Here is a 25,826-nt window from a genome sequence, read left to right on the forward strand (position 1 = left end):
GTTCTGATGCATGTTAAGGCTTTGGATGTGGCACTGTGTAAACCATTAGATCAGAATAAAACCATCAGAAACCAAAAGAGGGGTATTGAAGAGCTAAATACTTTTAGAGGCAAATACTACTGCAGCCTGCTGAGATGGATTGTGCACAGAACATGCGCAATCTGTTTAGATTAAAAAGCTGAAATTTATTAGTGCTTCTTGCTTGTTCTTCACAAACAATTTTGTTTGTAGGATGTACAGTTCAGTATGTTTGCAGTTCAAAGTTCATGTGTTTAAAGCTTGGGTTTTCAGTAGAGTCTTTCAGCAACCATGTATTCATGCTTAGTTTAGTGAAGAAGGAAGTGTAAGGGGAAAAAAATAGTAGTTAAACCATGGTGTAATGGAAAAATATTAAGGTATTTGTGTTAGGGTAGATAATCAGCATTATTTTTTCTTCTAAACATCCATAATGTGTGGTAGATTTGATTTCAAGTGTGATAATGCATTCAACCTAACATAGTGAGCTCATTAAATTTCACATTAAATACTTCATTGCTCTGTTAAGATGAATCTTGACTGATAACGGCCTCTCATAGGGGAGATTTGCAGGCTGAAATTGAGTCATTAAAAGAACTTGATTAGTGTGCCCATGAAAATTGTTTTGAGGGAATATTTTATTTCATTATTTTTCATATACTAATGAGAAACTTGTTTCTTTGTTTCTGCCCTGTAAGATCTAACTACAGCATGGACCACTTTTTCTCAGAATAAGGCTGCTGTAAGTACTCAATTTTTTTCTTTTTTTTTTTTCTGAAATCCTTTTCAAATCAGTAAGAACTAGAAAAGCTGTAACCAAAGTATTATTGTACTCAGTGATTGTCTGTTAAACAAGTTGAAAGTCAGGCAAGCAGCTGGAGTACGTGCATATTGAACACCTTTCTACCTTGGAAAATGTTTCCATACACAGTAGAAGAAATTTTTGTCACTGCAAGTGTCGTCTTGAGTATAGGAATACCTGCTAATTCTCGAGTGTAATATTTCCTTTCTTTTTAAGAAAGTGGAGACTTATAATTTTTCTGAAAACTTAAAAAAATAGCTCTCCCCTGACTGCCCAAACCAGTCAGAAACTGGGACACCACCAGTATATTTCTTAACTTTTCATCTTTGAGTGTTGGAATTGCTGTCTTTTTGTGGAAACTTCAGTGCTTAAGATACCAAGCTGGTGTCTAAAACTTGGCTTCAGAGAAACCAAACAGCTTGGGATTCAGGAGAATTCATCACTTTCCCATAGTCTTGTCCATTTTTTTTAATAGCTGAGCATCAGTGTGGGGTTTTACATGTGGGATCTTGTATCATGCTCTGTTTTGAAAAGAGTATTATAGAATTTATTCCAAGTGGAATTAATATTTCATTCAGGCCAAGCATTAAGACTCGGAATGCCATGTTATTATTAATTTCTTCAGAACAGCCTACTTATGGAAACAAAACTATGCAACAGAACCTAATTTAGATAATCGTTTTAAACAAATCTTAACAGTCTGGTGTAGTTTCTGGCCTTAAGGCCGTACAGTTTTGCAACATGAGCCTTGTGAAGTTGCTTTTGCCTGCAGTGCTATTCTTTATGAAGATGAGGAAAAAATTGTCACGTTGGGGTAAAAAACGGTAGCTTAAAAATTGAAAACAATATTCTGATTTGCATTATCTTCAAATTCTAGCTGCGTCATATAGAGAACAAATTGGAAATAGGTCCCACCAGCACGGCTGTGTTCGATTCTGTCATGGAGGCCAAGAAGCCCTCTGGTAGCACTAGCAGGAAAATAAGCAGAAAGGGTACGTATTACTGAGTACGGTGCCTGTGAGGCAGGGCAACGCCACGGCTTTCTGGGGAAGCTGGATTTCTCCTCCCTGCCCCCAGGTTTTCATCTGCTGCTAGTGATCTTTATTCATGAAACTCTTAATTGTCCAGGAGAAACTAATATTTTCTTCCCTTAGCTTAGGAAGGAGTGTGTGTTATTGCCTGGCTGGAGGGAGGGTCAGGGATTTCCCCACACTGTGTGTAAGCAGTGCTTGTCCCATTCCGAGACCCTGGTTTTGTGAAGGTTTTGGATAACAATTGTTTATGCTTGTGTTTTCACTGGAATGTCTGATTATATTTTTAATGTTCGTCAACTCTTCCACCCTGATGGAATGCTAAATCTGATGGTCCCTTTATTTAATTTAAGGGCAGCATTTGCTTATAAGAAAGGAGCACTCATTTTTAAACCCTGTTTAGAGCGTTCTAGTGATGTGGTGCTAGAGAAGAACAGACAGATCGACCTCTAGTGGCAACACGGTCAACATGCACGGCTTTAGTGACATGTTTAGGCGTTATTACCTCTCTTTAAATACAGTCGTTGTTTCAAGTACCTCCCACCTTGCTCCTAGTTTTTGAAAACAGCACTTTAAAGAAAGGGAGCTTTTTGCATGCTATTTTGGAGTGCTGCTTGAGCCCAAGAAAAACTATGTTCTTAATTGTTCAGCCCCAAAAGCTTTCTCTTTCTGGAGAGACAGGTGCATAGAGGATTCTTTGGTTTCTGCTTCAGCTTCCCGGTCCTCCAGCCAAAATAAATCAAGCAAGGAGAAGTCCTCACGCAGCCCTCTTCGAGCGACCACTCTTGAGAGCAATGTGAAAAAAACCAATCGCATGGATTTTCGTGAACCGTTGGCTTCATACAGGTTAGTGCTGGGACAGCTGACTGTTAAAGAAAAATACACTAAGACCAGAATTAAGCTGATGGTGATGTTTTTGACAGCTCCTTGAAAACTGATTTGCTTCCTCCGCCAACCCACCTGCACGAGCAGCACGTGGTGTTGGACTAAAGTGTCTTCCTTTTGAATAAGTGTTACACGTGCGTTTTTTGTTCAGACAACATGAGCTTAAAGTCAAATGTGTTGAAGTGGTGGCCAGATCATCAAGTTCCAAAATTATTAAAATCCTGTTTTACCCAGGCTACTTTAAATACCATAATGAACGTAAGATGCCTCGATGGCTTTCAAGAATAAAGAGAACCTGCAGCAGAAATAAACTAGTCGTAACTTGCTGTAGTATCAGAGCCTGGAAGACTTTTGCCACGACTTCAATTCCTTGTGTTTTACAAGGAGTGTGTGTTCTTTGCAAAGGCATCCCTAATTAATAGCTTGGGTGGGTTGGTTATAGTTTTTTCATAGAATCATAGAACCATTAAGGTTGGAGAGACCTCTAAGTTCATCCAGTCCAACCAGCAGCCCAACACCACTGTGCCTAATGGACCACATCCCGAAGTGCTACATCAACATGTTTTTTAGAACACACCTAGGGAAGGAGACTCCAACACTGCCCTAGTCAGTCTCTGCCAGCGCTTCATCACTCTTTCAATAAAGAATTTTTTTCTAATAACCAATCTAAACCTGCCCTGGTGCAACTTGAGGCCATTTCTTCTTGTCCTGTTTCCTGTCACTGGGGAGAAGAGGCCGGCACTCATCTCACTACAACCTCCTTTCTGAGAGCTGCAGAGAGCAACAAAGTCTCCCCTCAGCCTTCTGTTACCCAGGCTAAACAACCCCAGGTCCCTCAACTGCCTCGCATAAGACTTGTTCTCTAAACCCTTCCCCAGCTTAATTGCTCTTCTCTGGCCACCTTCCAATGCCTCAACGTCTTTCTTGTAGAGAGGGGCCCAAAACTGAACACAGGTTTCAAGGTGTGGCCTCACCAGTGCTGAGTCCAAGGGGATGACCCCTTCTCCACTCCTGCTGGCCACACCATTTTTAATACAAGCCACATTGCTATTGGACTTCTTGACTACCTGGGCACACTGCTGGCTCACGTTTTTTATTAGATTCTAACACCTACTTCTCATTTCTTTCCTAAATGTTCTTCTAGTAAAGTCACATTGCTGTTGAGTGATTAGAGTGGAGTTGGGACATGGCATATTTCTTTAATTCCAATATTCTTTATTAATAAACTGTTATCCTGACATCTAAGTTCTGGTCTCCTTTTTCACTTCTCCTGTTAGCAGTGAGATTCTTCTCCTTCCTTGTTGCATATGAGACTGGTTTGGTTCAGGAGTAACTTAAATCAGTTATTAGTTTTGAAAATATGTAGTATATTTAACAGACTTCAGGGAAGGGAAGATAATGAGAACAGCTAGACTAATGCCATTATATTAAATTGAAAAAAATAGCTTTCTTATAATGCCATTACTGTTACATTAACACTTTACTCCTTCTCTGAGAACAGCCTGTAGTCTGTGCTTTGTGTGCACAGGAAAACAAACCCCAGAATAGTAGAATAGAATCATAGAATATTTTGGGTTTGAAGCGACCTTAGAGATCATCCAAAAGTGATGAGAGATCTATAGTTTCTTGAATTCCAGGTTCCAGAGCTTTCCTAAGCTTTACAGTTGTTGCAACATAGCCACCTCACTCTGAAGCTCTGGATGGGGACTTGCCTTTTTAATGCTCAATTAATACAGGACAGGGGGGCTTGGTACAATTAATTTGTTTTCCCAGCTAATGCATATGGTCTCCAGGAACTGTGCATGTGTGCATTAATTTGTTTTACAGATATATTAACAGTGTTTCTCATGCGTTTTACACTTGGTTTTTATTTAAAGGTTTAATTTTTTTTTTTTAAGTTGAAGGGTGACTATACTGGTTGCGGATTTTTCTCCATGCCCTAATTTCAGCTTCTCAACTTCAAATACAGTCCTGGTCAGCTAGAGAGTGCAGAAGATTAAATTTCGAAACCTCTTTCGGTGTTGTCTGACTTGCACTACTAAACGTATGGTGATCAAACTTTAAAAGGACTTGCCTTTAAAGTGGAGAGAATTTTTGTAGTTATGCTGATTGCAGGGTTGGAAGGTCCTACGCTCGCACCCTGATGGTGACTTTCTTTTTCCTTCTATTACATCAGGGATCCATCTCCATCATACCATAGTTCTGGCCAACTTGAGTCCAAGCAGCAGCTCTCTAGTTTGGACCTCAGTGAAGTGGAAGGGAGGACTGAAATAACAGGCCATATGGCACATGATCAGGATCTACACGGCAGAGATCTTGAAAGCCTGTGTTCTGCTGCAGATGAGACCGTTGTCAGGTATTTGAATGACCGACCAGCAATTGATGCCTTGCAGAATAATGAGGCGTTTCTTAAGGCTGCAACACTTCCAAGGCTGGAAGAGGAAAAAACAAGTGGCTCCAGAGGAGATGAGAGTAGTAGAACTAAAACTCCTCAGAGTAGCACATCTCAGGACAGTGACCTGCAAGTGTCTTCCCATTCTGCCACAACTAGTTGTAGTGCTCATAGACTGGAAATCTTGAAACGACGGCAGCATGATGCGAAGCTGGAGAAGCTGAAGGAGCGGATTCGAAAGCAGTGGGAGCATTCTGAAGAGCGGGGTGCCAGAGGACAGCACTCGGGATATGCGGAGCAACCTGTCGTGGTCACAAACGTAGAGAATGTGGTGATTCCTAAAGTCAGGAAAGTGGCGTGTGCACCTGCTCCCCCTTCATACAGAGGTAAGGAGGTGCAGAATCCCTTCCTGTTGGTTATATGGGGTGAAGGAGCAGAGTTCAGTTCACTGAGCCGCATGTCAAAACATGGACGTGACTCGTAGCTGTTCTTGGGCACTACAGGAGTGCTTAGCCTGGTTTAATCGCAGATGTGGACAGGGAAGAAAAGAAATTCTTGTGTATTTACAGAATTGTGGATTCTTTTGAAATTCTTCTTTTCTCTTCTTAGTCTCTTCTTACAAATCACTGTAAAAAAGCAGCTCACTGTATTAGTGTTTGGATTTATTTTGATATTTTAATGGTCCCAAGGGTTAGTAACATTAATTAGATTTAGAAAGCATTTTTCATTTTGTAATAATCTTTTCTTCATCCAGTCTGCTGTTTTTCAGACTGGTATATTGTTTTCTTCTAATTTAGTGTAAAAAATTCAAGTATTTCCTTTCATACTTGGCAGTTTCCCACGCTTTCCACCCTGAAAAAGCTTTGTTTACATTTTATGCAGTTATTTTAAACTCTTCAATTGTTCATTGATAGGTTTCAATTGTGCCGAAACAGAAGTTTGCTCTCCGAATGGAAAGATCTGGCACGAGAAAGAATTCCACATTAGTCAGAAGCTGTACAGAGATTTATCACTCCAGTTAGCAGGTGAGACACAAACTGAAATGATGAAGCCACACAACCTTCCTGAAGAGGCAGAGAATTTTATTTTGTACAAGTCAACAAAGTCATGGAAACAAAAAAATTGAAGCAATGACTGTTGAATATATTGTTCTTCTCTCCACAGGAGGAGTAACTTGTTCAACAAAAAACTCAAAACAAAATCCCTCTCCCCATTCTCTCACTAAAATGCTAAAATCAATCCTGAAAAGAATCAGATGACGTCTTTTCTTTGAGACAAGAATTTTAAAAAGGCCTTCATTAGAACAGTTTTTGTTTAATTTTCTAACTTCTTCGTACACATTTGCCTGAGTAAATGCAATTTCCTGTTTAAGAGGACAAAACCAAACTACTTTTTGGTTTTCATGAAACCTATATTATCTCATAGGAAGAATTTTCATATTTTTTTGTCATGTTTAACACTGTTAAAACACTTTGTGCACCGTATGTTGAAGCCTGAATTCTACTTGGTTCGATATAGTGTTAAATTGTCAGTCCAGAAACTGCTGTGGGAATTGTCAATAGTTTAGTTGTAATGTAAAGGTAACTAAAGGGGAGACAAGGGGCATCTGCTGTGGAAGGTCTTGGGAGTGATTATTGAAATGAGGTTAAAGGCTGCAGTAAAAGGGGGAATGCCTGCAGGCGTGCATGTTGCAGGTGGGATTGTATAGCATTGGGTTGGTTTAATACCTCTGAACTTGTAGGACTTCAGTGCTTTATATCAGAATAACCCAAGTCCTGAAGTTCTTGGAGAAACTTATGACCCAGAAGTTTGTGCACGATGGCATTTTTAGAGGTCTTCCCTGGGTTCCCTGAGGAGTGGGAGAACAGGTTTAAGAAGTGTTTTAAATAATCTGGATTTTGTTTCCTCCATGACTCCTTTACCTTCTGTATTGTAAGGTTTGGATTCGATATGGAAGGAGGGACCATGCATCTCTGCGATAATAAATCAGCAGAACATTGCCTTTGGGGTTTGTTCCACATAAAGGTGTAGGAGAGAATGCTGAATGCTAAAAGCTTAGAAAACTGCTACTCATTCCTCTTTGCTTAATGGTCTTTTGAAAGACATTGGATATTGTTGTTGCAAAATGACAGCACAGTAAAAAAAAGATCTGTTTTAGGTGATGAACTCATTTAGCAGCACAATATTTTGATGCTTAAAAATATAAGCAAAGATAATAAATAAATGTTGTATATTTGCTTGATAGTTATGCTGCTAAAAGGCCAAAACTGTGATGAATGCTCTGTATTTTCAAATTTACTGCTCCAAAACCCAATCTTTATTAATTTTTCACTCTGAAAAACTGCAGTACCATTGGCAGCTCTTTTCTCTGGGTGATGTAGGGTAGGATGCCCAAGTGTGCTGTTTGATTTGCTAGGCTGGGTACAGTGGAGCACTGTGAGGTTGAATTGCTTTTAACTGTTGGGGGAAGGGAAAGAGAACAGTTGAATAAAAAGGGACAGAATGGAAAATGAAATCCCCTGAGAACCTCTACTTTCGCAGCTTAAGAGCTTGCTTATTACATATTAAAAATAACTTTTCATGTTGGACAAATCATATTTAAGACTGAAGGAGATGTGATGAGACTGTAAGCTGGTAGGTGTCTTTGTATGTTGCTAGTATAGCAGCTGGTATGGAAAGTTGTAGATCCTTTTACTTGTACTGCTTGACAAGGCACTGAGGATTTTTTTTCAGCAAACACTCAAAAAAAAAAAAAGGTTCAGAAAGGACAGCGGCTTCTTTTCAAGAAAATTGTTTTGCAATTAATCTATTCACCATCAGTCCAGACATTTAATGCCAAACGTTTGAAGATTTTCCATCTACACTAGCATTTTTTTTCAGTTTTGCCAAGCGTAACATGAATGATATACAAGATCTTTATAGAAATCCAAATTTTTGAGAAGTTTCACGTGTGCAGTGGATAGGTCCAACCTAAAAAGCATTTGGATGGCGTGTTCAGTGGACTTGTGCCTACTAAAGGAGGGAGCTGCGTGTGTGTTTAGCCACATGCCTGTCCTGATGCCCTGTGTAGAACAGCTGTCGTGGAACGGGTCTCCTTTCTGACCTGAAAAGATTATATTGAATAGATGATTCCAAGTAATCAAATGCTGGTGCTACACAGCATATATACTGTAAATGTATTTTTAGGTTGTTGGATTATCTATCCATGTGTTAATTCTTTATTAAAGTTACAACATATGTCGCTTGGGCTGTGTAGAGTCAGTTGTATCAAACTGTTCCATACTCTTATGTGCTACGATAAGCCCTAAGATCTCCAATATCTGCAGAAGTGTAGTTCTTTAATGCAATGAGGGTTTTCACATGTACGTGTAGACCATACAGAATATCTTTATTTTGGTTAAGCTAAAGGATATTGTATTGGACCCCAGGCTTCCAGTAATTCTGTCTTGAAGGTGTTCAGGATTGAACTTAGTAGAATAAAATTGCTGCAATATGAATAGAATGAGTAGGAAGCAGCCTGAAGTTTTCTGGGATCAGGAAGGAACTGTTTGTCACTTAAAGAGGTAAGCTAGATTTCTGCAAATGCAGTCATTGAGGCCTCCGGGACTTGATGTGTTGATTCTGTCTTCCCTGTGCTTGTTGTCAGCCTCAAAGACAACTGGAGAATTTGTAAGGAAGGAGGAGAGAGGCTCTTAAAGTTCTGTTTCCATGTCCTTTAATGTGACCTGTTATTCTCTCTCTCATACTTCCTACGGGCATCCATCAGAGAGTGGATGCAGCTGAAATTAAGAGCTATAAAATTTAGTATTGGCATCTAAATAAAGCTTCAGATCTATCTATGGGGGGAGTTGCATCCTGGTTGCTTTAGGTTGATCACATTATTAATAGAAGAGGAACAAGAAAGCAGTTGCAGTAGTGGCTGTGGAGTCCCTTATATATAGTTCACTTTTGGGATTAAGAAAAGAGCATCTTCAAGGCAGGTAAACTAAAGTGCTTTAATGTATCTTTGAAAACATCCAGCATAGACTGCTGATACTGAGCGTACAGTTAGCCTGTCCTTGGGCAGTGCTGGTCTCTGCTTTGTACCTTTGGCAGCTGGGAAGCCCACTCAGTGGGGTGGAGATTGAGCCACATCCCAGGTTTTCTTTCCAATTTCCTGGTAAAATTTGACTCTACTTTTGGTAACCGTTCCTGGCATTTCTAAAGCCTAAAACCTCATTGTGTTGTAAATGAGGGTTTAGGTGATACAGAACAGTTCTGCATCACTGGATGAATTCTGCAGCGGGTTTTGCAGGAAGTAGAGCGCACGGGTATCCCGTCTGTCACACTCCGGCATGGATGCAATGAGTGAATGTGCTGTCATGCGTGAATGTGGAAGCAGCAGCCTGTGTGTTTCAGGAGTGAAGGAACTACGTGCTTTTGTGGAACAGTAATACTCTAAAATGTAATATCCTTAGGAGAAGACAACCAGCAATTGTTCCTGTCAAACTATCATCAGCATTTCTTTTAAAATGGAAAATGAACTTTCTAAAGGTCTCTTAGGGCATTGCTGCGGCTTTGCTGTGTCCCAGTGCACAGGTAAACGGAATTGTCATGCTATGAGAATTTTAAAATGCTGGACAGGGAGTAATTGATCTCAGTATGTAATCTGTGAGAGTCAGTGGTTTTTATTGTTTCTCAGAGTTCTGTTTTTTTCAAGGCAAATGTTAATGCAACCTTGTTATTCTTTGTTTTTTACTGTGGGATATCACCTAACAGCTTTTCTTTGTTTTTAGATGATTCAACAGTGAAAGGAAAACCTAGGGAGAGAAACAAAGAGAAAAAAGCAACCAGACCAGTGCGGAAGGTGCAAAAACTGGCACGGTTGCCAGGTGCAGAGTCCAAACAAGGTGAGTAGCTGTACTGTAGTAGGAAGACTGTTGCGTGGCCTGCAGAGATGAATTTTGCCTCAAGAAATAAAGAAAAATGAAAGCATATTGCTTTCAAAGCGTTCTCAGATGTGCAATGATGTCCTTGTAGTGTGTTTGTAGACCATGCACTGCGCTGGGGATGTGTACGTATGTGTGGTCGGTTGGGTGGCTGTGTGTGCTTTTTTGGTTTATTTTAATTTTCTCCTTTGCCCTTGCTGTGTGCACCTTACAGAAACGGCCGAAGATTGTGGGTTTCTTGGTGGGGTGGCTGTTCTTGGGTATGTGTCGGGCCAATGCAGACAAGAAGCAGCAGTATTCCTGTTGTGGACCCTCCTTGAGTTAGTGGTGCTGGTTGGTGCCTGATCTACAGCTCAGGGAATAATCCTGAGAGGAGGAATGGAGAGGACTTGCTGAATTACCCTTCTCTGTGAGAAGAGCCTGCAGTGAAAGCTGTTCTCTTGTATGATTTCTCAGTGGGGAAGCAGGGAGCAGAGTGTTCTTCAGGGTCTTCTCTGACTGCTGCTCTTCTACATCCCATGTCACGTTGTTGCTGTCCTGAACCTGCAGTTCTGGCTTGACCCATTCTTTGTTTTTTCAGTTAGTGAAATAATGTAAAAGCACATTCCTGGCAAGCTGTACAATATTTATATAAGAGTGTTTATATAAAAGTGTTTATTTATTTTACCAATTAAGAATTATTTTTTTTTGCTGTTGCCTGATGTTTCCACTCTCCATTAATAAAATTATTTTGAGAAGATAATGTGAGCAGATAACTGTAGAACAGTGCCAGTAGAAAATAAAATTAACTATGCGTGGAAATCTGTCAGTGCTTCCGACTTTCTTGGTAATGTTAATCTTTGATATTGTGTGTAGCAAATAATCAGGAAGACTTCCACATCTGCATTGTATTTGGTTTTAATTCATGCAAAGGAAATAGTTATGACTGCAGTCACACTACAGCAATTTTTTTTCTTTAAATAAATGTGAAGTGAGGCATCTCTTACCCCTGTTGGGATTTTAAATTTCCTTTTGTGTACAGTGACCCCTAATCAGTAAATGCTTTCTTGAAAAAAAAAAAAAGCTGCTTTAAAAGTCGTTACAAAGGGTTTTTTAGAGCATGAATTTACGCTTCTGCGTGCTGTAAATCACGAAGCTGCATGTGGGTTTTGTGGTATGAATGCTAATACTTACAAGTAAGTGATGAGGATGGATTTGCTCCTTCCTGTGCTGATCCATTCACACTCACGAAATTAACTCATGTCTGTGTTAATTAACAATGTTTGTGACAGTTCCAAGTGACGAGGGAGCACAGAGACTGCTGAAAGTTTTAGTGGCCGTGGTTATTCTCCGTAATGGATTTAATGTGAGGAGAATGATGGCCTGAAATCCCTAGAAGATAAGAACCAGATCTAAGCGGCGTATCCGTGATGGTCCGTCCTCCTCCAGTCACAGCAGTAAGAAGCCGCCTAATGTAGCGAGGGCTATAAATAGCCACAGCTCATGTTCCGCTCCGCTTGCGTGTTTTGGTTCAAACAGCTGACTTGAAATGGAAGATGAGACTTGACGCTGCCCTTTTAAGCATAAGCAGAAGTAACTGAGAACAGCGAGTTGGGCAAAAGAATCCGTTTGGCTGGTACCTCTGTTTCAGAGAGGGTTGTAGTGACACGTTTCAAGTGACAGCTTTATAAAATACTTGGCTAATTGACAACAAGCAAGGGTGCTGTTAATCAATGCGTGGCTGGTGGGTTGCAGGCTTCTGTCTGAACAGGTTTCCCCCTTCTGACTTAAAATAAGGAAGAGGAGGGGGGATATGGGTTGAGGATGAGAGAACAAGTCTTATGAGGAGAGGCTGAGGGAACTGGGCTTGTTTAGTCTGGACAAGAGGAAGCTGAGGGGAGACCTTATCACTGCCTACAACCGCTGCTCAGTGGTTTTTAACCTCTCAAAAAACACCTGTTTCAACAAGTAATTAGCTGTAAAAATCTCTACTTTTTTTTTTCTTCCTAGAATATTAGCTAATATTCTTTTGTGGTGAAGATAAATTGGTTTTTATCTCCCACTTTTATTTTCGGTCTTATTACAACATTTTAGATACTTTTATTTTTTTTTAATTATCCATATTTAAGAGGAGATGAAGAGCTTCTCAGACCTCAACAAGTATTCCCCCTCATCCTTAGTAACATCTGCTTATAGATTTTAGGCCTATATAACCCTTTTTTAAATCGTGTTTTGTGGGGTTTTAATGTGCTACAGTGTGATTGGGATTTTTGTATTATGTGTGGGCGTGAAGCATGATGTTATGTGATTCAGTTACTGACCATCTCCTTGGTACATCACTGTTAGGGCTGTTTTGTGTGACTGCAGCCGTACAGCTAATACAGAACAAAATGCCGTAGGAATTATTAATGGTGACAATGAATACTTCTTTTTTATGTGTTGGAAAATCCACCTAGTGCTTGACTTGTATTTATTACTTACTGTGCAGGTGGAAGCTACATAATAAGTGCATCCTCCTGGCGGGAGGGACAAAAGCTGGTAAAAAAGATACTGGGTCCCACTCCCAGAATAGAACAGGAGAGAAGAGCTGTATCTAGTGACAGAACAGGACGAGAGAGAGCTGCCAAGGCTGGTAGGTTGTACTTTCATTGCTGGACTTTGTTTTGCTTTATTTATTATCTGACACTGCGTGTCTGTGGAATAAAGCAGACTTCCGGGATGGAATGTCATCAGTTTATTATTAAAATAAATCCCATTCCTAGCCTGGATTCCAAGGGGGAGAGTTTTGCTTGCATCCATAGTTGGGATGCACAACATCTCTTCCTGGGTGGATTATTGAACTTCTTTTGGTGTGAGGGGAAGCCTGCCCTGCTTCTGTGGCTTGAGGGGTAGGACACGCTGCGAAGGTGCTCAGGAGCTCTGGAAAAGATGGGAAATGAGTTCAACCAAAACAGTGGATCATCTGCAACCTGTCTTTGCCTCTTGAAGCTGGTGGGCGAAGGAATGGCTAGAAGTGATCCACAGGCCACTTGAATTTTCCAGGTGTGCTGCATATAATATGTAAGCTATGCTCAGGCATCCCTGTTTTACAGGAATTTTGGTTCATCCATCTGCATCTTCATTGCTTCCTCCACCAACCCTTTCCACAATTTATCCAGACTGTCAGGCAGGGCAAGTGCGGGATGGTGGTAGCTGTTATGCTGCTTATGCCTGTGAGCTGGTGAGGCTGGTAAGAGTGTAAAGGTTGGGAGCTCAGTCTAAGCAAAGGGTGCTACATTCAGACTGTGGCACTGAATGAAACACAAGCGTGTTTACAGTGAGATCTGAACTTGTCCCTCATCCTCACTTTTGTAGTTCTTTTAAGTAGTTCCCAAATTTGATTTTTACCTAAAATATTTGACATGAATTATTCTTTAGCAGGCTGTATTGGAAGGACAGGTTCAGATTCCAGACTGGACATTACCTGTAAAGCCTCTTCAAGAAGTTCTGACAGGTCAAGGAGTAAAGTACGGTCTGAGAATAATGTGAAGAAACTGGAAGCTGCTCTTCCAGATGATAACCAAGGAGACCACGCCCCTGTAAATAAGGACTTTCTGCCTGTGGAGATACGTGGAATTCTGGATGACTTGCAGTTGGATTCTTTGAGTACAAAGCAAGAGAAAGATGTGGAAAAGCAGAATCAGAAATGTGTTGTGCCCACTCAAAGTGCCCGGAGCCACAGTCCAACCAAAAGGAAACCGGACAAGATAGCTGCGAGTGAGGAGCCTCAGGTGATCTCTAAGAAACGTCACTATGATACAGATGAGGTTCGGCAGTACATGATCAGACAGCGAGAGGAGAGGAAGAAGAAGCAGAATGAAGAGAAGAAAGCACAAAAGGAAGCAACAGAACAGAAGAACAAAAGGCTCCAAGAGCTCTACAGAAGGCAAAAGGAGGCTTTTGCTAAAGTCAAGAACATGCCTCCTCCTGAGGCTTTAGCAGCCAAACGGTTACAGGAGACTTACTCTAAACTATTGCTGGAACATTCATTTTTAGAAGAGCCACCTCAGCAGCCTACAGTACAGGAAGCACAGGTATAGCTGATTCACTAACTTGATGCGTTGCAGTTGTTTGCAGGAATAGAGGTCATATTTTAGGAAGGTCGTGGCTTGTCCTGGTCTGGTTGTCGGTGAAAAGAAATGGCACAAGGAATTTAAGCATTTAAGCTTTGCTTAAATTTAATTAGGCTTAATTTAAGCTTTGCTTAAGCATGGTGGGTTTGATCCAGAGTCTTCTTTCTGATAGCTTATTTTTGGCATAGCAAAGTCTACTAGAAAGGTGAATGGAAATCATCCTTCTGTTATAAACAGAAGCGGAGCTCTGGATACTAGCTAACAGCAGCTGTAATAGCTGTTGAGAAAATATAAACATTAATGAGGAGCATTGTCTGAAGTTGCTTTCAGTCAGCAGGCAAACTTTATCGGCAGTGAATTTAATAAGTTTATTGATCAGAAACTGAATATAAAGAACATTAATATATGGCAAAAGACTAATGTCCATTTTGTGTTGTGCTGAACTGGTTCAGTATGTGGGCAAAGCTCTTTCCCCAGTGCATTCTGCTGAGACAAAACCATAACTGTCTTGTGGTTTTAAGTCTTTGCCTGGTAGGAAAGATGTGGTGTTGCACTGAGAAATGTAAGCCTGTTCAATTTTAATGAGACAAGTGCTTCTAAACTCTTACAGACTTTTGAAAATGCATTTTTCTGGTTGTCTTCATTTCTAGCCCAGACCTGGTTATCAGCCATCTGGAGAATCCGACAAAGAGAACAAGGCTCAAGAGCGTCCTCCTAGTGCATCATCAAGTAGTGACGTGTCGCTTTCGGAGCCGCAGCAGCCGCTACTGAGGTGAGCCACTGTAGGCCTTCTGAGAGAGAGGAAAATGCTCTAGTTTTTATCTCTGAGACGTGAAAATAGACAAGGTGCTTAAGTTTATATTACAGAATCACAGAATCACAGAATCACAGAATAACCAGGTTGGAAGAGACCCACCGGATCACCGAGTCCAACCGTTCCTACCAAATATTCTAGCAAAAGTAATTGTCTTTATGGCAATTATAACGTTTCCTCACAGTAAAGAGGAAGCTGATGCAGGAAAGCATGTGAAAACTTTGATTATGGGTATTTAGTGAGTCTGTAAATAAATAAAGTGAATGGTGGTTGCTGCTGATGTTTTGCTGACATCAAGGGAATGTACATTTTGTATTGGGAGACTGTGTTTCCTCTGCCATCGGGCAAGGGAAGCCGATCATATGAATGACTGTTGATTTTTTTTTTTTCTTTCGTGTTTGTTGTGTTCAATGTTTCTCTTATGTTTTTGTGGAGTCGGGCCGCTAGTTACTGTCTCTAAAGTACCCAAATCCTCTGCTTCTGCTTGGAACTAGCTTTACCCTGTTTCCTTTCGTGCTGCTTTCTCCATTTTTAATTGTTCAGTGTATTACCAAAGCGTTTTTTACTGTAAGTCAAGGCCTAGCCAACCACTTAAATGTAAGGAACTAAGCATCATTAAGTTTCTGTCTTATACATAATATCCTTGTTGTGCAAGTGGGTCTTCATTTTTAATTACTTAATGTATGTCTGCTTCTTAATTATATATTTGCTTCATTATCTCTACCCTAACTTGGTCAAATCCGCGCTAAGTTCAACAAGGCCTGTTTCCTTTCTGGAAAAGTTCAAGGGTGCCAGGAATGCTGTGTATGGGATAGGCTGCTGAACCGGGGGTAATAAATATTATTAGTGTAACCTTGTAAGGAAAAAAGGTCAACAGTAGTACTAGGGGAGAGATGATACTTAAAGGGCTGCGTAAGTTCTTTGGAGAGCCTCATAGTGAACAGGGAAGCTGTTTTTCGTGAGGGACTTGATGGATTTCCTAGTATTTAGAATATGTGCAAGTGCTATTGGTGAAGGTCTCCTGTCATGCAGGTGGGAGCTATCTGGGAATAAAAAAGATGTCTTGCAGAACTCTAAACGTTCTTGTATTTCCAGTCCTCCTTTTCTGTAAGTGTTCCTTGTGCCTGCCCAAAGTGACAGCACCAGTGAAACAAGAGCTGGGTTTAACTGGAGAGGAGGGAAAGAAATAAAAAAGATGTTTCCTTCCTTTTGAAGTCAGGAAACTTTTGGAAAAGACTCACTGCTGCTGTTCAAAACACTCATCGTGTTCCAACTCTAAAATACCCAGTACACTGTAAATGACATTTTGAGTTTGGAAGGTGCTGTATTGTTTGGGTTTTTTAGATAACATTCTGTAACTGTTGACTGTGCCATTCCCTGCCCCTCTGACCTAACCAAGAACTCTTTTGTCTTGAAAAATAAATCTGTGGCAATGATGCTTTCATCTGAAATAACAGCACTTGTGTAAATCATCAAATTCCATGTTGACTTTTCATTTCAGGAACACTTTGATGGAGCCTCCATGGGTACAGCCAGAAAGGTTGAGCCCAAGAGTCCATCTCTCTCCCTCACAAGCTCTTGCGGGCTCAAGTGGAGCCCCGTGCTCCCAACACTGGAGTCTGGAGCAGATAGACCTTTTGTCCAAGGAGTGTGATGCCGTGTTGGCAGGCAGGAGGAGCCACGCTACACCCATGGGATCACTGAACTTGATGCCTCAGCCGTACCTGAATTCACCTGCTGCACAGCAAAATCTCTTAGTAAAACCTACTGCTAGCCAATATAAGAGCAAATTAGATCGAATTGAAGCTCTGAAAGCTACAGCTGCTTCCCTGTCTAGCAGGATTGAAAGTGAAGCCAAGAGGTTGGCTGGGGCCAGTGTCAATTATGGTACCATGTGGAATTCAGACCATGGATTTAAGCAAGAAAACCAGGCTGATGGGCAGTGGGCAAAGGCCGTGAGCCCTCCTGTGAGAGAGGAAAATGAAGATGCTTTTTCAGCCAGAATCCAAAAAATGTTGGATACCTGTCTGTCTCATACAGCCTTTGATGACAGCCTTCCTGGCGTAGGCAACCTTAGTGAATTTAAGAAGCTCCCTGAGACGATCAGGCCTCATACTGCTGCAGTCAGCCTTGGAATGAGGTCCCCTGCTGCTAACAAGCATGAGGGGGTACTAGGACATTTATCCAAGAGGCAGGCTGAGTCCCCAGGGCGTGAGAACCAGGCTTATGCTCCAGACAAAGCTGTAATCCCTCACGAGTCCAGCATCGACTCCATCAGTGAAGGACCTCTTCTGAGTGATGGAAGCCTCTCTGAAGAGGAGGGAGGACAGCACAAACAGTCACCGCTGAAGATGCTGGAGACATTAAAGGAGAAGGATTTCTGCATTCGGGAGAGAAATGCTATTGATGCCATAAAGGAGTTTAAGAAAGAAGCTGAGAAGTATTTGCCACTTTTCCCTCAGCCAAGTGACGTGGACAGCAAGGAGCCGTGGCAGGAGCTGGCGAAGGGAAGTCCCCACAGTGTCATCAACATCTTTGTGAAAAGTTACCAGCTTCATGGAAAAGGTAAAGAAGGTAAGGATGGAAAAATTTGTTGAAGCTCTTATAAATTGCTATTTTCCTAGTCTTACTTCTGAATGTGCTTTTAGATATCTTAACCATGAATCTGTGTAAGGCTTTCTCACTTTCCTCCCCTTCCTTTTGTCTTCTTGTGTAAGCGAAACAAACACAAGGAAAGATTCACACATTCATGTGCTGGGTTACATGTAATAAGGACACCAATAGTTACAGAATTGTGGGTGTAAACTTACATTTATTATATCCAAAATTCCATGCTGAATCTAAATTTCCCAGAGTGCATTTGGAAATGGTTCTCTCCACCATGAAGAACAGACTCCCTGGATTGGAACATGCATCCTCTTACTTTATGTGCGCTCCCGATCATCTGAAATAACTCATCAGTCCTGTTTCAGTTAAGGCAGAAGGTTGAAGTACATGCTTTATGCAGCACTTGCCTCGTGCCATAGACATGACTGCATGTATCCTGAGTTCTTGCTATGCAGGAATAATGTAGCTTGGCTAAATTGTTAGAAATGTACAGCTTCGGTGGATGAATGATGTGGACTTGCCCTTTCCATCTTTGCTCACCTGAGCTATTTGATAATGTCTCAAAGTAGTGCGACAATTAAAACTCAGGTAATGCTATGGGTTTTTGAAAAGGTAAGGTTTTTGATATATTGGTAGGAAAAGTCTCTTGCTCAAACAAGCCCATTTCAAGTATTAGTGTCTTTGGACATGCTTTACAAGTGTCTCATGAAGGATGCTTTGTTTAATTTTCATTTCTTGTATGTATTTATTCTTCATTTTGGAAGGACTGTTTCATTTTGAGGTGGGAGATTTTCCAAGAAGTTAATTTTTGTCTTGTGTTTTTTCTTGATTCTTTTTTCCTTCAGTTTATTCCCTTAAAGATGATTGCATTTAAATTTTCAGCAGATGGCTTTGCTCGGAATCACTGTGCTCTTCAAGAATGTTTTAGCTGGAGAGCATTAATGAAGTAGAATATTGAATCATTTACAAAAAGAGGAAGACTGTGCCTGTTATGTTGTGTTAAAACTGTGGGTTGGGTATATTGTCATTCTCCTGATGTTTTTGTGTTTGAAAGGAAGTCTTTGTAACTCATGGCTGGGAGCATTTTCATTCCTGAGTTTTGTCTTTCCCCTTCTTTTTCCACACTTCAGTGTTTGATGAAAGGTCAAGTGGGGGCTCTTCCCTCCTGCGCCCACTACTCCCAGCTATGAGCCCTCCAGAGAGCGTGGTTTCTTACGAAGATGATTTTGCCTCATCGCAGGGAAGCAGCACTTTAACAGACAAAAAGATTGCACGTGACCTCAGGTAACACTGCGCTAGATTCCTCGTAAAAATAAAAATGCAGGATTTGTCAGGAAACGGTTAATGCAAACTTTGTTTCATAATATGCTGGATATCTTCTCTGTTACCCTGTGTTGTAATGCTACTCAAAGTGATGAGGTGTTTCCTTAGGACCTTGCAGTTATTATAACAACCAGCATGGTTAAGACATAATGATTAAAACATTCATATTCTCTGTCTTCATTTTTGTTTTTCTTTAGTCTTAATGGGAAGCTTTAGGCAAGGTTCATGCCCTTGTAGTCGGGTGAAGTTGAGTTCTCCAACTTATGTGGCTACTACAGCACGCTGTTGGTTACTCTTTGTAATGTAAGGGAAAAGAAAAGAGGTTTGAAAGTGTTAAAATACCTTATGTACTTCAAAATTCTGTAAAAAGCCTAAAAAGCTTTCAGCAAGGGTTCAGTAATGCTTAGTAACAGGTACATAACTTGTCTGCAAGAACTTCTGAAGCCTTTTGTTCGGATTAAAGTCGGAAAGCTGTAAATCCTGGAACTCTCCATCTCACTGCTGTTGTTATGTGGCTTCCTGATTTTCTTGGGAGCCCTTTTCTGTAATGAGGTATAGTTACATCTTTTGAGCACCTTGGGGAAGGCCACCTGTAGTGTTTATATGTTGGTGGTTTGTTACCTCAGAAGAAAGGAAGGCGAAAGGCACTTTCACGTGCTGTAGATGTTGGCTGTAAAAAACGCTTTCTTTCTGATTAACTTCTTCATAGGCCTTCTGTTGGTGTTATTTAGTATGCGTTTACCTCCTTATTTGCAAATCTTCTGTAGTCCTTGAAAATTACTCATATTTTTGTTGAGTAATTGATGATCTCTGTATGCCCAGAAGTTATCTAAAATGCAATCACGTTTGGAATCATTCTTATGTTTTTCAGTCAAATAGCTCTTAAGAGTTAGCATTGGAAAAGATGGTTATTACTCATCTTTTACTGCTTCTTGTTATTGGAAGTTATATGGAAGAATGTTTCTATGTCTTCCATATAATGTCGAACTTAAAGAATCAAGGAATGATTTGGGTTGGAAGGGACCTTTAAAGCCCATCCAGCTCCAATCCCCCTGCAGTGAGCAGAGACACCTTCCGCTTGATCAGGTGGCTCAGATCCACGTCCAGTCTGACCTTCAACATGTCCAGGGATGGGGCTTCCACCACCACTTCCTCATGTTTTAACTGTCATTGTTTTTAATCTCAAAATCAATGCTTTCAAGATGGGCTAATTCGTGTATTTCCAGCCATCTGTCTCTAAATTAAAGTGTGGTAGACTTCTTGTGCACGGCATAATGTAGATGTTGGAAGTCTTTAGTTAATCATTGTCAGTGTGCTCCTTTTTAGTGTTGCTGGCAGCAGTAATTCAAGCATTCAGGAAGAAATTCCTAGCAGGAAATCTCCCCATGAGCCTCGATCTGTAGAGCTTGCTTCTCCACATTCATCTGGACCACGGTCTGCAGCTTCATCTCGCTCATCTGCTTCCTCTAAAAAGAGGCGGAAAAAAGAACGTAAGTGCAATACTGACTGTAGGATTTTTTTGGATGAGGAAGTTTTAGGGTTTTCTTGTTATGCAAATAGCAATTTTTCTACATATCTGGAAACTATAATCTAATACTGATAGAAGAATTTATTCCTACAGTGATTCCTTCCTAAATTCTATTCTGATTATTCTCCAACCCTAAAATGCAGTGACATAATTTTAAATAGACAAGAAATTATTCACAGTATTGGAAATGTTTCCTTTCCAAAACCAGCCTTCTAACAGCTCAATTAATTTTAATATCATATGAGAACTATCCTCGAATTCCATACTGAGGAAATTCCAGTAGGCTGCTGAAAAATCAGAGTTATGGCCACATTTATGAAGGCGACAGTAAGCTTGCCTGAATGCTTCCTCTGTGGATCACAGACAGCTTTCCTAAATGTACAAGTCACTGTAGGAAGCAGTGTATTTATTAACCTGGAGAACAAGTCTTATGAGGAGCGGCTGAGGGAACTGAGGTTGTTTTAGCCTTGAGAAGAGGAGGCTGAGGGGAGACCTCATTGCTCTCTCCAACTACCTGAAAGGAGCTTGTAGAAAGGAGGGTGCTGGCCTCGTCTCCTAAGTGACAGGGGACAGGGCGAGAGGGAATGGCCTCAAGCTGCACCAGGAGAGGTTCAGCCTGGATATCAGGAAAAAATTTTTCCCAGAAAGGGTCATTGGGCACTGTCAGAGGCTGCCCAGGGAGGTGGTTGAGTCACCTTCCCTGGAGGGGTTTAGAAGACGGGTGGACGAGGTGCTCAGGGACATGATTTAGTGGCAGATAGGAGTGGTTGGACTTGATGAGGTCTTTTCCACCTGGTGATTCTATGATTCTATGATTTGGTGCTCTCTTGCTATGTAAGCAATGGGTAACATAAGGGAAAGCTGGGATTAAAGTCAGTAAAAAGATGAGAAAAATAAGATTGGACCTTCCACATTATCTCTCCCTCTCCTTTCAAAATTCTCTAGGTTATCCAAAGAAAGCTAGACTTTATTCTGATTATTAGTATTGAAGAGTCAAATGCTTGTTTTCATTATCTAAACAAATAATGTGCTGTAATGAAAGCTGAGTGACTATTATTCTGACGGCGGATGCAATACAGGGAAGAGAACTCAACCTCCTGTAGGAAGCTGCCAAATTTACATCTCTGGCTTGTTGGATTTACAGATTTCTAACTCAAAGGCATCTTTAACTGGGGGAAGAAGGTTCTCAGTTAATTGTTTTGGGGCTCCTGATAGCTAAAATGTTCACAGTTAAGATACCGAACATGAACTTTTGGCAATGTTGTTGATTTTTTAGGGTTGGATTCTTTCAATGGAAGTTCTCCCCATTTCTCTGTGGAAGAGGACAAAATGCTGTCTGAATTAGAGTGGGGATCCCAGCAGGCAAAGAAGTGCTTATCGAGTAGCAGGATTTCTAGTAAAGATCATGAACAGAACCCAGATACAGACAGCACGTTAGAAAACTTGTCTGCACACTCCCTGATGAGGTAACGTGAACTTTATAAGACTGTATGCAAATATACTTAAGTTTGGTAGTGTTATGGCATGTTATCAAAAGTTTCTGTGTCTTTGGATATGCAAAAGGAAGAAAAAAATTATTTTTCCTGTTGCATCTTCTGTATGTCCAGCAATGAATGCACTTTATTTTCTGCCAATTGTGCGAGGAAGGTAGTTACGAAACACACTCAGCTTAGTTTTCACTATACTTTTTTTTATGAAAAGCAACAAATTATATGTATGGTCTTTCCTTTTGTGTGGGTGTAGCATGGTTCTGGGGTATTGACTTGTACCGGTGACTCGCTGATACCCAGTATTGGGCTTGAAATGTCCTATGACGTCCTAAGATATGCTAAATAAAGCAGAATGTCTTTCAAAGGGATGTAAGCAGCCACTATTAATCCTCTTCAGCTTCATAAATTGGAAGAGTATATTTAAGCAATGTCTGCACTATTTGCAGTATGTTTGGAAAGAGATGCCTTTAACTTTCTCTTAAGAAATGTTTCTCTAGCGTTTTACGAACTGCTTAAATCAGAATTTTGGCCTTCAAGCATTTCATTGCATTTTGATGAAAGAGTGACTCGAGCAATGGCTTCTTGTGTTCAGTTGCACTCATGAGCTGGAGTTTACTTTTTAAAAATACTGTTCATTGTATTCTGATATCAAAATGTTGCCCTAATTTCCTGTGAGTAAAACGAAGTTCTTCACTCAGACTCTCAAAACAGGTGTTTTAGATCTTAGGAAGAAATGTTTTCCTCTGAGAGTGGTGAGGCCCTGGCCCAGGTTGCCCAGGGAAGCTGTGGCTGCCCCATCCCTGGAGGTGTTCAAGGCCAGGTTGGATGGGGCTTTGAGCAGCCTGAGCCAGGCGGAGGTGTCCCTGCCCAGGGCAGGGGGTTAGAACGGGATGGGCTTTAAGGTCCCTTCCAACCCAAATCATTCTATGTTTCTGTATGTAAATGCACCTGCAGATGAGTGCATCCAGACTTTCCCATGCCAGCTTCCTAAGAGGAGGCACTGAAACTGCTGGTCTGGCCATGTAGAACACGTAGATACTACGACGTTTTGGGTTTTTTCGATGTGTGCTGACTAGGTTTGATGCTTGGGGAAGAGATAGGATGCTCTAGAAACTTCACCTTAAACTGGGATATCGCTACAAATCTCATCTCATGAGGCAGTTTCCTAAAGGCACGCTGGCCTGTGCAAACCATAGAAGGCAGCCTGTTGTGTGGGTCTGTGCCTTTTGTGTGAGTCTGTTTGGTGTGCATAAATGGAAGAACTAGGTTATTGTTTTATTCTCTTACCAAATAACTGAACTTAGGAGAATACTGACTCCTTTATTTTTTCATTTCACCAGCAGTTTCTCGGACAAGGGAAGATCCCAGAAGACACCAACTTCTTCCCCATCTCCTGGTTCCCAAAAAATGTTTGATTCTGTAGGCAGCAACACAGGAGAAAGAGTCAAGTCACCTGCGGGCTTCTCTGGAAGTACAACATCAGGGCTGAAGCCTAACGGAGCCTTCCCTGACTTGAGTCTGGGAGCTAGCAGATCTGTAGCAGGAGCAGCCTCAGCAAGCGGTGAGTTCTTCTGTTAAGACCATAATAATCCCAGAGCAGTTGTATTGTTTTTTTCTTTATTTTTCATGCGCGACACTGAAACCTATGGAGGTTGACCAGTGATTCTTATCCTGCAGGATGCATGCGCTACTCCCCGGCTGGTCTTCAGCATCGTTTATCAGCAGAGTTGAACTACCTCAGTGCCATTGAGGAGTCTGTGCGACAACTTTCAGATATAGAACGAGTACAAGGAATCTCACTTGCCCAGCAGGAGACTGTTTCTCTGGCTCAGATTCTAAAGGTAATTGAAAAATATTTCCATGTGCTAACTTCCTATTTTCTTTTCCTTTTGCAAGAAAATTAATCAAATCAGGGTGCGTTATGCTTTTAATAGCAATGCAGAGGAGTCATGTTAGGCACGATGGAGCATATCTGATAATGTCCATTTTTTAAGATTCATGTCTTTTGTCTTTCTGTTTTTAAGTTGACACCAAGGAACTGGTGACTGAGGAGTGTGTGTCATTAATAAGAATCACTGCTTTGGTTAGGTACTTGAAAAAAGTAAAAACTTGATTGTTTACTGAGTTTGACGCCGGGTCCTGATACCACGCTGTGTAGTTGTTCAGGCTGGATCATATTTCTTGTTCTCTGAAAAGGATATTCTGGTTGAAATTTCCTTATGTTGACAAGATTGCTCGTTCTAGTTCAGTGAATCAATTGATCTGCTAAATTCTCTTTTTCTACACCATGGTGGAAGAGTATGTGGAATGTGTATTGTCTGCTGTCAGGGAGAGGGTCTGTGGGCTGAAAAGTTTACTTGAGGAGAAGAGGCATCACCAGTAGGGTAGATCTAGGTCTTTCACAGGTAGCTGCAGCTGGTGGCTGAGGTAATAAAGGTCTTTACATTTAACTTGCATGGTTATAACTTGTTTACCTAATCTGTAGGCACAACAGCAGCGCCATGAACGGGACTTGGTACTCTTGAAAATCAAGGCTGAAAAAGAAGCCTTAGAAAGTCAGAGACAACTGGAGGAGGCAAGGCAGAAGGCAGCTCAGGTAATGCTGCCCTTCAAAAAATGTGGAGTGTGTAAGAGGCAAAATGCTGTAAGTAAATCCGTGCCTGTGAACGTATGGAAATGGTGAAGGGGTTTAATATAGCTGAGAAAAAGCTCTTGGGGCCAATTGCAAACTTTTTTCCACACAGATGTTGAAAAATAGAACTATACTTATTACATACAGGAGATTTTGAAGATCTGAACTGGCTGTGTTTTCCGCACAGGTCCATGCAGAGTCACTGCAGCATCTGGTCCAGTCACGGCAGGAGGCTGTACAAGAGACCTCAGGCAAGGCTGCAGCCAAGCAGGCGGAAACTGCCCTCCTAACTACAGATGCATCTCACCAGATCCGTGAGGTAAGATGTATTTTTTTTGCCTCTGTGTTATTCTCTGTTCAGTGTTACTCTCAGTGCAACATCACCTTCATAACGGGACAAATGATAAACCTTTAAAGGTGCTTTTCTAGCATCGTTTCTTAGAAGCCAGTTGACAGCGTTAAATTTCTGTTCACTGTTCTTGTGATCTTGCAGTTTATGAACTGTTAAGAAGTTTTTGTTCTTCCAGGATAGACTGATGATAGTGAACCCGACATCTTTAATTTCAGAGCTACAGGATCAATCCCTTACGGAGTACATCTGTTTCAAATGCAAATTAGACTAGAAGAGCAGGGAAACTGCAATTTTGCTTACTTTTGAAGGTAGGAGAGCAGCAAGGAAAATTAAAACAGGAGGAGGGAGTTTTGTCAGCAGAGCTTTTGGCTTGGTACAGTTTGAGGTTTTCTGAGTCTCTTTTCGTTCTTCTTGTGGCATATAGATATTTTTATAAGTTTTTATAACTGGTTCCCCACATGGCAGTTGTTTGACGCATAAATGAGAAACAGTTTAGCAGTTGCTGTGACTTTGGAGTAGGATCACGGGATGGAGTGTAGCAGGATAATGAGTATGAACGTAACTGTTTTTTTGAAGCTTATGCACATGTTAGTGTTCAGAAAGGCTGTTCTTGTGATGGCTAACAGAATTGTAGAATAATACTGATGTACTTGATACAGGCTTTGCCAAATATATGAAGTTTTATTTTTGAATAGAGAGGAGTGGATTAGGTTAAAGGAGCAGAGAAGCTCAGGCAATCTTGGATACGTGCGGTAGCTGTTGGTAGTAGGTAGTGAAGTCTTGGATAAAGACAAAGAAACACGTGTAGCTTATTGAGCCAAAGTGGTTGAGAAACAAGGTAGAAGAAACAGACAGCTTTTATTTGGCGTAGGGTTTTAATCTTTTGTCTTTAAGTATGATGTCTGAGAGTAGGAGGTTCTAATAGAGAGGTTGATG

The 25,826-nt window shown here is 41.0% G+C and overlaps 1 protein-coding gene across 11 annotated transcripts in view; it reads left to right on the forward strand.

The window, feature by feature from the left end:
• The window catches only part of CEP350 (centrosomal protein 350), a 78,826-nt gene that overhangs the window by 12,291 nt on the left and 40,709 nt on the right, over positions 1 to 25,826 (forward strand). For 3 of the 11 annotated variants that reach the window (XM_069862664.1, XM_069862674.1, XM_069862669.1), the window contains exons 3-19: positions 714 to 757; positions 1,695 to 1,809; positions 2,562 to 2,694; positions 4,910 to 5,511; positions 6,040 to 6,150; positions 9,901 to 10,014; positions 12,521 to 12,664; positions 13,450 to 14,105; positions 14,795 to 14,916; positions 16,460 to 17,532; positions 18,696 to 18,849; positions 20,215 to 20,378; positions 21,693 to 21,882; positions 23,247 to 23,467; positions 23,584 to 23,747; positions 24,392 to 24,550; positions 24,726 to 24,857. In XM_069862664.1, coding sequence (XP_069718765.1) covers positions 714 to 757; positions 1,695 to 1,809; positions 2,562 to 2,694; positions 4,910 to 5,511; positions 6,040 to 6,150; positions 9,901 to 10,014; positions 12,521 to 12,664; positions 13,450 to 14,105; positions 14,795 to 14,916; positions 16,460 to 17,532; positions 18,696 to 18,849; positions 20,215 to 20,378; positions 21,693 to 21,882; positions 23,247 to 23,467; positions 23,584 to 23,747; positions 24,392 to 24,550; positions 24,726 to 24,857 — 4,298 coding nt within the window. The remainder of the gene's footprint in view (positions 1 to 713; positions 758 to 1,694; positions 1,810 to 2,561; positions 2,695 to 4,909; positions 5,512 to 6,039; positions 6,151 to 9,900; positions 10,015 to 12,520; positions 12,665 to 13,449; positions 14,106 to 14,794; positions 14,917 to 16,459; positions 17,533 to 18,695; positions 18,850 to 20,214; positions 20,379 to 21,692; positions 21,883 to 23,246; positions 23,468 to 23,583; positions 23,748 to 24,391; positions 24,551 to 24,725; positions 24,858 to 25,826) is intronic. The other 8 variants (XM_069862671.1, XM_069862665.1, XM_069862667.1 and 5 more) reach the window with 8 other exon arrangements.

This window comes from Phaenicophaeus curvirostris, chromosome 8 (genome assembly GCF_032191515.1).
Source record: "Phaenicophaeus curvirostris isolate KB17595 chromosome 8, BPBGC_Pcur_1.0, whole genome shotgun sequence".
In the NCBI taxonomy this organism is placed as follows: domain Eukaryota; kingdom Metazoa; phylum Chordata; class Aves; order Cuculiformes; family Cuculidae; genus Phaenicophaeus; species Phaenicophaeus curvirostris.